This window comes from Vespa mandarinia, chromosome 7 (assembly GCF_050613455.1).
Source record: "Vespa mandarinia isolate Hongniang chromosome 7, ASM5061345v1, whole genome shotgun sequence".
NCBI lineage: Eukaryota > Metazoa > Arthropoda > Insecta > Hymenoptera > Vespidae > Vespa > Vespa mandarinia.
This window is the reverse complement of record NC_140816.1, coordinates 4,510,001-4,522,500: the sequence shown is the minus strand read 5'-3', so window position 1 is coordinate 4,522,500 and position 12,500 is coordinate 4,510,001. Positions and strand designations below refer to the sequence as shown.

Sequence of the window (12,500 nt, the reverse complement as noted above, 5' to 3'; positions counted from 1 at the left end):
TATATATATATATATATATATATATACATATAAAGTCATACCTTTTGAAGTATCGATCCAGGTGCGATTCTCTCTCTGGTCATGACCCAAGCATTTTGGGCGTGGATCGGACCAATACCAGAACAGCTCCACAGTACGGCATAGTTATCATAATCAGTTTCTAACACTGAATAATGTGTCTCTGGAGTTAGAGGTACTGCCGTATATTTCACGTATAATTTTCCTTCCTCCGCTTTCGAAGCTGCCTTTTTAATTTCACCTTCCAATATTCTCTTGATTCCTGTACTGTATAATTAAATAATAATTATATTTATTTTATCTCGGAACGTTGAATTGTCGATGAAATCCACTTACATTCTGTTCGTAACTTCATTGCTCACACGTAACTTGCCATCAGGACTTCTCGTATAATTCGACATGACGCAACGTGAAACCACTTCAGCTAATTGGAAATATCTTTCTGCTTCGTACCAGACTCCCAAAAACTGTAAAAATACGATATGCTCGTTAAGACTGTCTTAAAATATTTATTCATTTTCTTCTTGTTTTTTTTTCTTTTTCTTTCTTTTTTTTTTTTTAAGATTTTGTATTCAAAGAACAGGTAGATATAAATAGTGTTTAGAAAGGGATTACTATTTTTTAAATAATTCCTAGTCACATTGATAAATTTATCGTAAAAATACGAAAATAAAAATATACTTTCCTTAAATCTTAATCCTTTAAAAGATCCATTGATACATTATCGACGTATATGTAACTCTTACAAAAAAAAAAAAAAAAACCAAACCCGGTCTTCCAAATAAAGATTATTCCAACTTACCCTGTCCATGTCGAAGTTAGCCATTGGTACGTATTCTGGACACCAACCCAGACTTGGTATCTGGGCACTGGTCAATGCCAGAATTGTCGCGAGAGTCAAAACCACCTTGCCGTACATGTTGTTCTCTGTATCTGCCTTGAAATCCGTACGATGCTTCTTCTTTATATACATTAAGGAGGTAGAATGCAGGAGCGTTGACCGGGCGTCTATATCCCCTCTTTACCCTTACCAACGTATTGACGTTCTTACGGTACTCTTCAAGAACTCCGAGAAACTCTGGCCAGTCAACGAGACGAGAAAACCGAAGAGACGAGAGAGTCGGTTATTGGTCAATGACGTCGGTACGAATCTCCTGCCAATAAATATCAGCTAACTCAATGTCTGCACTTCCAACGAAAAACAAGAAACGCAAGCTCCATTATGCAATTCCTTCGACAACGGTACTTTCCGTGCTCATGCTCGGCACAACGATTCGATTTCATGAATTTCTATCTTCCAACGGTTCCAAGCCAATGTCCGTTTGATCGAGAGCAGAATCCCGAACCTCATGCACGATGCGTGGACTGTCCAGGCCATTGGCCGGGTTTATCGATAAGGAAGACTGGTTCCAAAGACGTGTCGGACATATTTAAGAAGATAGCTGATCGGACGGATTGATTAAGGAAAGTGATTTATTAAAATTCCATTCTGACTTGATTGACCAATTGATTCGTTATAAACATCCTGGTTAAATAAGATGAACATAAATAAGATGAACCGATAAGAGAAACATGAGCGAAATATTATATGAATAACTAATCCAATATAAGAATTATTTATTATACCAGTTTCTATAGTAATTTAAAATTTTTCTACATTAAGTTGATCTTATCATTACGATTAGTAAATACCAATTAAATAATATTACGACTAATCGTTGAATTTAATCGTTTAATAAATTCATCATATTTAATAATTAATCGAGTCACGCTCTTGTAAATTTGTATTTCCTTTAATTCGAACAATTTTCTTTATTCTCTTTTCTTCTTTTTTTTTTCTTTTTTCTTTGCTCAAGGATCAAAAGAAAAAAAAAGAAAAAAATATCGAAACGATTTTGTTTGATGATTTTAACCAATAACAGGTTCAGGTGTGTTGATATTATCAAGGGTCATTTAAATGATCGTCGAGCGGAGAAAGCGTGCCTATATCGAATCGGATGTATCGTATTAACGCGCAAGCCCGAAGGTATGACACTGGCACGCGATGCAGAATGCAGTATTATAGCGCGAAGCGTGCTTCAAGGAGGCGTTATTCTTCCTGTAACCATTCACGAAGCCGGTTTGAACAACCTCGACCTTACATGCTCGTTGGATATTTACGTTCGCGAAGGAAACTGGTAGGTAGGTGGCAGGAGCGTGACCGATCTTGAGAGGAACTTACAAAACGAGAAAACCTGCGTCTTATTTATCGTCCCGTAATTATGCAATCGACACGGCTACCAACGGAATGCTTCGGGACGCATTTACGTAGGTTGCCCAGCTGGAACGTAGCCCAACCGATAACGGGTTTCGTGTATGTTTTCTTTTTCTTCAAAAGTCAAGACTCTTTGAACCGTTAGTTTAACACTGTCTGTCCCTCAGCTCACTCCCTTTCCTCCGCTTATCTTTCACTACGTTTGGAATTTTTATTCTGGAAGCGTCGTCTTGCATAGGTAAAAAAAAGAAAAAAGAAAAAAAAAAAAAAAAAAAGAAAAAAAAGAAAAAAAAACAGAAAAAGAAACAGAACAAATTTCCATAAAATTTGATATGGGGATGTATATATCAGGGATATCGGATTATATAAGGATCATCAAGAAAATACAATACTCAAGAAGAACAAAGAACGTATTCTTTTCGCTCGCTTCTGTTTTATCTTTTCATTTTTACATATTTTTTTCCCCTTTCGGAATTAATTTATATCTCATCGTAAAAGACTATGAACACTAAGAAAGCACGCAGAGGACGCTCGCCGCTCGGAAAATGCTTAACAGCTATGAAACTTCGCCCAGATTTACCCGTGAGAGACGTCAAAGGTACTGAATCTTTTCTCTTTTTCCTTTCTTTTCTTTTTTTTTCTCTTTTTTTTTTTTTTTTTTTTTTTTTCTTTTGATCCTTCCAGGACGGATTTGGTCAATAAAATAACAATAACAATAACAAGATCTTTTAGAACATACATAATACTTCTTTGAATTCGCGATAAAGAAAATGTCGAGATTATTGTTTACTTTGAATATGTTTATGTTTAAAAATGATATTCGATCACCGAAGAAGAGAGACTACTTTGAAAGGAGATATTATATAATAATAACAATACATTTGTTGCCTCTTAAGGGATATCTGAGCACCCAGTTTCGTGGGTATACGTGTATAATACATACACAAAATAAGCATAATTAATTATACGTTAAAATAATCTTTATTGCGTAACCCTAGTCCGTCTACGGCTCGAAAATCTGGGAAAAATTTAAGGATGGGTAGGTTCGTGGGATAGAGAGGGAGAGGTTGACATAGGCTAGCTGCTTATATTATTCAAGGCGACTCTAGGGATACGAATATCTCTCTCTCTCTCTCTTTCTCTCTCTCTCTCTCTCTCTCTCGCTCTCTCGCTCGTTCGCTCGCTCTTTTCCTTTTTATTATACATTTTCCATTTCAAATGATACGCTTCGTGTCCCGAGTAGTCGCACGCTACAGAATAATTATATTTTTATTCTTATTATCATTTAGTATCACATTGCGTTCATTCGCTTTTTATGCTGGCCATTCACGTATTCTGGCAGATTCAATGGGAGCTCATGCACCACCCCTCTAATCATCATCTAATATTTCGTATCTCTATCGTCCCGTTCCACTCCTCGTTTCATCGATTATTCTACAAACATAATACGATGGACGAGAAAGCGACGATGAGAAAACGATACAGGCCAAATTTTCTTTCATTTTCTTTCTACACCTCGAGTGATCTCGGTTAGCAGGACAAAGAGAAACTAGGATTACGGACTAGTGTGTTCCCAACGTCTCCTTTTTTTTTTTTTTCTATCCTTTTCGTTATTTGCGCGCGCGTGTACGTGTGTATCTACTTCTGTCTGTGTCTGTGTCTCCGTTTATTTGTATTTTTCTTTTTTCTTTTTTTTTTCTCTTTTTTTTTTTCTCTCTCAACTCAATTTAACATCCATCGTGGATATTTTTATTAAGGTTATCACGTAAATCATCGAAATCTTATTTTAAATTTAACTCGTTCCTAGAGATCATTATATTGATAAATTATTCGTGTCCGATGTACCTTTTTTTTTTCTCTCTTTTTTTTCCTTTTCTTTTCTTTTCTTTCTTTATTTTTTTTTTTCTTCTTTTTTACTTCCCATAAAATTTCTTGACTCTAACGTTGTTACGTGTCGTCGTTTTCGTCGTAGATATATTGATAATTTTGTATATGATTTACAATTCTATCTTTGGCGTTTATATATAAAGTTGTCCTTAAAATTTTTTGCATTTCCGGCGACGAAGACGATCGAAGAGTTTGCTTCCATATATATATATACACTGATACTTTTGACGTTTGTTTAAAAAAAAGGAAGTCCTTCGTTGCTCTTCGTCAGGCGAGAAAGAAAGAAAAAGAGGAAGAGAGAGAAAGAGACCATAGAAAAAAAGAGAAAGGGCAAGTAGGTACATAATTCCTTTCATTATTACCGATGATCACCGAGGTGGTTGTCGGGGTAGGTCCAAAGAGCCAAAGAGAGGTCAAAGGCCCTTTTTTTCAAGGTACCTTAGATTATGGAAATAGATTTATTTAGAGGAGCGGGGAGGGGGGGAGAGGGGAGAAAAGAACATTATGACGTCCTGCGCCAACGAAGAACAAAAAAGAGAAGAAAAAGAAGAAGAGGAAGTAAATGAAGAAAAGGGACAAAAAAAGAGGAACAGGAAGAGGAAGACGAAGAAAAAGGTTTAAGAAAACTAATAAAGACGAAAAAAAGAAGCTACTACTTACAACGACAAGAACTAGAGACGTAATAACGAAAAGTTATTGATTTAATCCGTGTGATAATTAGAATCTTCTTTAATGGTGAATTAAGAATTCATTATTATCATCATCATCATTATCATCATAATCAGCATCATTATCATTATCATCATCATTATCATCATCATCATCATCATTATCATCATCATCATCATCATCAGCATCATCATCATCATCATCATTATCGTCATAATTGTCGCGATCATAATCACAATTATTATGATCATCCGCTATATCGACTCATTCCATTTTAATATATTCACATTCTATAAGCGAGCTCACATAATTCGTCTTGATTGAATTTTTCTTTTTTTTTTTCTTTTTTTTTTTTTTTTTTTTTACGCGTAACTTGTCTTAAGCCTATGAACACATGAAATCACTGCCCGATCGACCGATTTGGACCCATCTGACGCAAGGCACTCCAATCGCTTGAGATATAACGACGATCGTTACTCGAGATAACAGAGAGGAAGAGACTGGAGAATTCGATAGGAGAAAAATTCTGAAAGGTACTTTGAAAATGATGGATATACAGAATGGTTGGGACGGGGGGAGGGGGGAGGGAGAGGGGGGGAGGGAGGAAAAGGACGTTCTGATATTGGAAGACGTAAATAGAGTGTACTCTTTTTATTTTCTTTCATTCTCTCTTTATGTTTTCTTCTTCTTTCTACTTTCGTTCCCTTCGTTTCTCTTTGCGTTCTCGTTTTCATTTTCATATTTGTTTTTGTTTTTCTTCTTGCTTTTCATATACTTTTGTATTTCTATTTTCTCTTATCCACCTCTCTTATCCTCTCTATTTATATATATATATATATATATATATATATATATAATTTTCTTTTTTTTTTTTTTTTTTTCTTTTTTTTTTTCTTTCTAATCTATTCCAGCGATCGTCGGAAATCTCATGATGCGACGCTCGAACATTTTCCGGTTCGGTTTCACTACGAGCTAGTTTGTTCTGAGGCGATTGCCGGGCAGGATATACCTAATATCTACCTAAGACAGAAATCGGTGGAAAGTCGGTTGGTCCCTTTACAAAATGTAAAATAAATAATGATAGTCCGTTAACGTACGGCCTCTTTCTTCCTATTTAACATTATGTACAAAAAAAGAAGAAAAAAAAAAAAAGCAACACGTGAGAGGAGAGATTTTTGCGTTGCAATCGCTTCTGAGCGCCGAGCCTTAAATGAGAGATAGACGACGTCTCTCTTATTGACTGTCGCACGCTTTAAATCGATTTATTAATATATTTCTTTCCCTTTTGTTTATTATTATCATAATTATCATTATTGTTATCATTAGTTTTACTATTGCTATTATTATTTTTAATATTATTATTCTTATTATTATTCTTATTATTATTCTTATCCTTATTCTTATTCTTATTCTTATCCTTATTATTATCGTTATTATCATTATTGGTTTTTTTTTTGTCCTCCCTTAAATTCAAGATCTTTATCGATCGAAAACGCGCCGTCGAAATTTTTCTTTTCTTTTTCTCTTTTACGTATGTACGTGCTACGAGATCGCATCTTTCCGATAGCTGCTTTCTCCGATCCTTTCTGCGAATTTCTTATTATTTAGCTTTCTTCTTTTCATTTTTCTAGTCGGCAATTTACGCTTAGAACTCGCGAGCCGATATATTTCAAAAAACGAAATTACCAATTAACCCTTATCGATAAGACACAGTATCAATGGTTATCACTTCCTCGTCCTTGAATCTTCTCAATACGAAGAAATATCCACGAAAACGAAGACCCTGTTATCATTATTTTATTTTATTTTATTTTTCTTCTTCTTTTTCTTTTTTCTTTACTTTTCTTTTTCTCTCTCTCTTTTTTTGTTTTTCTTTTCTTTTCTTTTCTTTTCTTTTATTCGTCACAAAAAGGCTCTTCCAGTGCTTCGTGCCGTGTCTTCGCGAGAATCGGCCTATAAAAGTGTCGAAAAAATATTTAATTTATTATCGCGAAGGAACGTTTGATTCGCGAAGGAACGGCACATTTGTTTGATTAATCGCGTCTACTTAACTTTCAATTAGATATCAGAGATCACAACTTGACATGCTGAGAGATACTAACGAGTTATTGGTAATCACGCGTTAATCGAAGATTCGATCGAATCTAAAAGAATCCAGATCAAAGAGATCCCTCTTTTTCCCCCCGACATCAAAGTAAAAAATTGTAATTGTCTAATGAAAAAAAGACTTACTTATACATTACTTCGATATCCTTGACGATACATCGATGATGTATCACGATATTTGATCTGGATAAAATGAGGAAATGAAAGCGACGTTCGACTCAATTAAAATCGAGAAAAAATATCAACGAAAGAAACGGAGTTCGATCGGTATATCCGAGATCGTTCACTTTCTTAGCACCGGATAGCCTTTTATTGTCGCTAATCGTGTAGATTTTTACTAAGCAGTAAATTATTATGCGGTCCTGACAGATGCCTTATGAGTTCTTGCAAACTGTCGAAATTGAGGGAACAGAAGCAACATGTAAACGTATTGTCCGGTGCAGCTATAACACCTCTGTGAACGGAACAGAGATGTTTTAGCAGGTGAGCTTTCTGTTTGAACATGGCGACACAGAGTCGACAGGCAAACGGTTTCTCGCCGGTGTGTACTCGAAGATGAGTCTTTAGGTTCCAGGACATGCCGAATTGTTTGCCACAATAGGTACATCGGTATTCTCGGACAGGTGTCGACTTTGGTGGATCCTCCGTTGGAGGTGGCGGAGGTGCTCGAGCTGGTGGTAAAGTCCAAGCACCCCAAGGTGGTTCTAAACCAGCGGCCGATGCTGGATCGGCGCTTGGTGGTCGATGCGATGCTCCTGGTGGCGTTATTGATCGGTCCTGCTAAAAAGAAAAATTTTGGAATAATATATTATTTTCTTTTTGTTTTTCATTCACTCGATAATATTAAAGAGAAATCATTAAAAATCAATTGAAATGACAATGTAAAAAGCTCACTAGATATGGTGGCGCGGATAAACTTAATGGATGCGGTGCTTGTAACCTCCTAGGTGTCTCGAAGCTCGGATTAAACGGTACGAAAGCTGGATTCTGTGCTGGTGCGTTGTGAAAACCTGGCCTACGTTTTCGATGAGGTGTCACGACGTACGCCTCAGCCGGTGGGATCGGTAATTCTTCGGGTTTTCGTTTGCCATGCTCCAAGCCTAACGCCAATCGCGCCGCCATTTGTCTTGTCCTCTCTTCGGCTTCGTCCAAGGACTCTCGCCTCTCGAGTAATTGCTTTTCTGATCTGAACGTATCGTTAAAAAATTTTCTATTAGTCTTCTTTACGATTTCATTTTCGTATTTTTCTTTCTGTTTTTTCTTTTTTTTTTTCTTTTTTTTTTTTTGTTCTCTTTTAGCATATCTCTTACACAAAGGACAAGTAAATTTACCTATGTACTATATCGTGAGAACTTTCACTCATCGTTGACGTTCCGGAATTTAAACTGAGGTTCACAGGATCCGAACTATCCCTCCTTCTTGGCGGTTCTATGCTAGCTTCTCTTGTTTCCGCGAGCAAACCTTCACCTTCGACACCTTCCACGTCTACTTCTGGTTCCTCTTCGCAATCCTCGGTTTTAATGAGTACCGAACAACAATCAGCAGGATTACTCGTTTGTCTGTAACGTAAAAACGTTTTGATAATTTTCTGAAAAAATTTCTATCATGATCGTTATCCATAAATGTCATTAAAGTTAACCTACCTGCTGTCATATTTGGATTCGTAACTAGAACTTTCTTGATCCTCGGAGGGTTGAGGAGTAGGTATCCTTTCAGGATCAGAATTACTAGAGGTCTGTGCTAGGTTAGGCTCGAAAAGTTCCGAGTTGATTTGAAGTAGTTCGAAGAGTTCTCTCAATGGTATAAGCTCTGTCGACTATAATGTATTATATGTTTTTGTTAAATAAAATTGTTCAGATAGAAAAATGATTTAAGAAAAAAGAGAAAACATTTTTTTTTACAGGTATAAGAGCCTCTCCGTTGTAGATAAACTCGAGAAGATGATTGAGCTGGGCCTTTCTGACTCCAGAGAAATGGACCACGTGGTCCAGGGCGGGATTTCGTAAAAGATTAGCCAAAAGGGGACTAGCTGCTGCCAAAACGACACGATGGGCCCTGACGACGGAACCATCGTCGCATGCCAGTGTCACATCTACATGACGGTCTCCATTATACCAGGCCCCGACCTCTGCGGCCAAGGTCGCTGGGTGCTTTCCATAATGGAGCGTTAGGAGACCGTCAGTATACATCGTCTGTAAAAAAAAGAAATAAAATCTTGTATTATCGGTATACTATCATTGGTTAATTATAATTGGAAATTACTGGATAGTTTTTATTGATCGTACGATAACTTGGTGCAACATTTGCTAAAGATTATGAAAAACATTACAGTTAGATGGTCATATGTACATAAATAGATTGCAATAAAAATTTGCCTGGTATTCATGATAGCGCAATTAATGCGACACAGACTAACCAAATGATTAATGAATCTGCAGTTTATCTTTGGAAATCCCGCTCCCGGTAAATTTCCTCCCTGTATCGAAAAGTCTAACGAAGTAAAGTTATCGCCACTTTTTTTTTTTTTTTTTTTTTTTATTTTCTATTCTCATCGATCGAAGATAAACGATAATTGCATTTAATCAATAATATTTTCTAATTATATGCGTGTACTCGATCTGATCTATCGAAAATCGTATGCAAATATGTATTCAATATAAAAATCATTTAGAAGGAAAGTAAGAAACAAGGATGAAAATTTTGCTCGTCATCGATGATCATTTCGCAAAGGAAATATTTGCATTTTCGATATTTGCAATTTGTGATTCTTGAGAAAAAAAAATCAAGTATCATCCTTACGAAGAAAGTTGATTTACACACTAGCTATCCCTCTCCCTTCCCTCCCTCCCTCCCTTCCATCCCTCTCTCTCTCTCTCTCTCTCTTTCTCTTTCTCTTTCTCTTTTCTCCTCTTCTCTTGAATCCAAAACGGTAGACTTCTGCCATGCAAGGACATTAGTTGCAGCCTCGTCTACGATGATTCAAGATGATCGAGAGAAAAAAGGAAAGGAAAGAGGATTCGAGATAAGAAAGACACAGTACGACACGGCGACATTGCATAGCCGTTCGCATACATAATGTCTCGACAGGCCGTTACTAAGAAAATCGCTGAATAAGGAAATCATTCCTCGCTCGGTGCTGCTGTTTGACTCGTTGCCTGGTTGCTAGTGCTTGCTCCGTTGTAGGCTAGCGCAGCCCGAAGTTCAGGGTCAATCGCTGCCCGACCGGCTGGATTACGAACGTGCGCAAGCGCGCGCGCGCGCGCGCGTGCTCCGGGGAATGATAGAATAAGAAAGGAAGAGAGCAATAGAGAAAGACAGAAAGAGAGAGAGAGAGAGAGAGAGAGAGAGAGAGTCTTTACGTTTACATTCTTCTTTCTTATTCTATTTGGGCCTTGAAGACTCGCCGGGCGGGGTCTCGTGCCGTATTACTCGTTGGTAGGGATTACGGAGACCGGTGATTACATTAGAGTGGGGAGGGCCAGATAGAGATGAAGTTGCGGAGTGGGAAAAAGTGGAAGAGTCAATCTAGTAGCTCGCCACTTTTACCGGCCAAGGTGCTTATCTGCAGGTGCTGCTACCCTGCGGTAACATTTCGTTCGATCGATACAACCCGTACTTTCTATCTCTATCAGTTTCTCTCTCTCTCTCTCTCTCTCTCTCTCTCTCTCACTATTTCAATCTTTCCACTCTTTTCCACTCTCCATGTATCTGACTCTAATGTTATTTAATCGTGCTACATTGGTTCACCACTGTGTCGGTAACGACCGATCGAGAGAAGGCCTTTTACCCTGGTAGAATCTCTACCTTGACGATCAATGGCAAGTGTTCATTGTGCGGGAAGTATAAAAGATTTCTTTTTCATTTCTTTTTCTTTTTTCCCCCTGATTATATAATTCTCTTTATTTTTGATTGATTGATTTACTTCTTTCTTTCATTTTGTCCGTGCAAATTGAAGTGTTAGTTATTGTTTTTCATGAGAACATAAACTTAATTATATCTTATGATTGTCTTGTTCGAAATTAACATTATTTATTATTATTCATTTATTCTTTTTTTTTTTTTTTCTTTACGTTTTACGTCTAAGTAACAAAGATTAATTATTTACGAGGATAATGAAATTTTTTAAAACATTTATATTGCGTTAGGCACGTTGAAAAGAGACACGAAGACCGGTTCGACGAACGACGAAAGCGAAAATGTACGACAATGAAGAGGTTCGCGAGGTCAGAGAAGAGGAGATAAGCAAAGAGGAGAAAGTAGTCGGCATGAATTCGTGAATCCCGTCGACTCGAATTTACTGTCGCTGTTTATAGCTACGAGAACTTATCACATTTTTGTCATTTATCGTTTGCGTTTACTTTCCTTTTTATTCGAATGATATCCATAACTAACGCGTCTAAAGATTAATGAAAAAGAGAGAGAGAGAGAGAAAGAAGGAAAACAGTATAGTCTCATCAATGAAATTTATTATTAATGGAGAACAAAGATCACGCATTGTAACATTTTAATATTCTTTCATTGCTTTGTTTGTAATTCAAGAAATAATTTTGTTTACGTTATACGAAATTATACATATATGTTACGATTTAGAAATAAATAGAACTGAGTAAGTGTATAAGTATATAAAAATAAAATAAGAAAAATTGAGTTTGATCGAATAAAAAACAATAAAATAAACAAATTGAAATTAAACTTTTAAATTGGTAGAAAAATGAGGTCGCTGAAAACGCAATATAAACATTACAAAGTCCATTCAAATGATTGATCAGAGTTCGCTATGTTGATTGTTAAAGGAGAAAAAGAGAAAGAAGATCGTACGTACGTACGGTACGTATACTAACCCGCGAACATTTATGTGCGCAATGTGATGCGTACCGTGTATAGGCGAGCATTATAATCTCCTATTCGGATGGCGGACGTTACGATCTACCATTGAATCGAACAATAGCGAAACTGGGTTACGCAAATGTCGAGGCTGAAAATTAAAGTGCGAGACATACAAGGGCGGGAAGGTTCAGGCGAGGGAAACAGGAGGGAAGGGAGAGCGTCCGGAGATGCAACATACGTTGTTATAAAGTGAAAAGAATAAAAAGAAAGAAAGAAAAAAAAAAAGAAAAAAGAAAAAAAAAAGAAAATAAAAAAGGAAAAAAGAAATGAAACAAAAAAGAAAGAAGGATATTTCAAAGTTCCGATCGCATCGTCGCTGAAAATCCAATTGTATATCCTTCCTCTACTACTCCTCCCCTATTTCCTCTTTCACATTCTCTCGTTGATTTCTTCGAAATGGAAAAAAAAAAAAACGCCGACTACGTCGTTCGTTGTTACATCATCGCATTTTAGCCCCCAATCGATACGATATATATTTCAATTGATCTAATTATATTTAAATAATTCGATTTTAATTTACAAGTAATAAATAAACTTCCTATTACATTTTTTTGTTATGATATTTTCTAAAGTAACACTTTAAATATTTACTTCGACTGAATGAAAATGAAAAGAGGGCAAAATAGAAAGTAGATTGTTATTCTTCAAAGTATAAGGATTTATTTTCTGTATTAAAGGG

General features: G+C 36.5%; 2 protein-coding genes across 3 annotated transcripts in view; both read right to left on the bottom strand.

Annotated features, from left to right (window-relative positions):
• LOC118440602 (apolipoprotein D-like) overlaps window positions 1-1,114 on the bottom strand; it is a 2,203-nt gene extending 1,089 nt beyond the window's left edge. Inside the window, exons 1-3 of the mRNA XM_035863873.2 lie at window positions 821-1,114; window positions 355-485; window positions 42-285 (exon numbers count right to left, since the gene is read on the bottom strand). Of these exons, the coding sequence (XP_035719766.1) occupies window positions 42-285; window positions 355-485; window positions 821-991 (546 nt within the window). The 5' untranslated portion in view covers window positions 992-1,114. The remainder of the gene's footprint in view (window positions 1-41; window positions 286-354; window positions 486-820) is intronic.
• A 1,550-nt stretch (window positions 1,115-2,664) lies between these two features.
• ken (zinc finger and BTB domain-containing ken and barbie protein) overlaps window positions 2,665-12,500 on the bottom strand; it is a 37,558-nt gene continuing 27,722 nt past the window's right edge. The window contains exons 2-6 of one of the 2 annotated variants that reach the window (XM_035863872.2): window positions 8,836-9,126; window positions 8,578-8,750; window positions 8,266-8,493; window positions 7,829-8,120; window positions 2,665-7,711 (exon numbers count right to left, since the gene is read on the bottom strand). In XM_035863872.2, the coding sequence (XP_035719765.1) occupies window positions 7,253-7,711; window positions 7,829-8,120; window positions 8,266-8,493; window positions 8,578-8,750; window positions 8,836-9,123 (1,440 nt within the window). In that variant the 5' untranslated portion in view covers window positions 9,124-9,126 and the 3' untranslated portion in view covers window positions 2,665-7,252. Of the gene's footprint in view, window positions 7,715-7,828; window positions 8,121-8,265; window positions 8,494-8,577; window positions 8,751-8,835; window positions 9,127-12,500 lie in introns of both variants that reach the window. The other variant, XM_035863871.2, reaches the window with a different exon arrangement.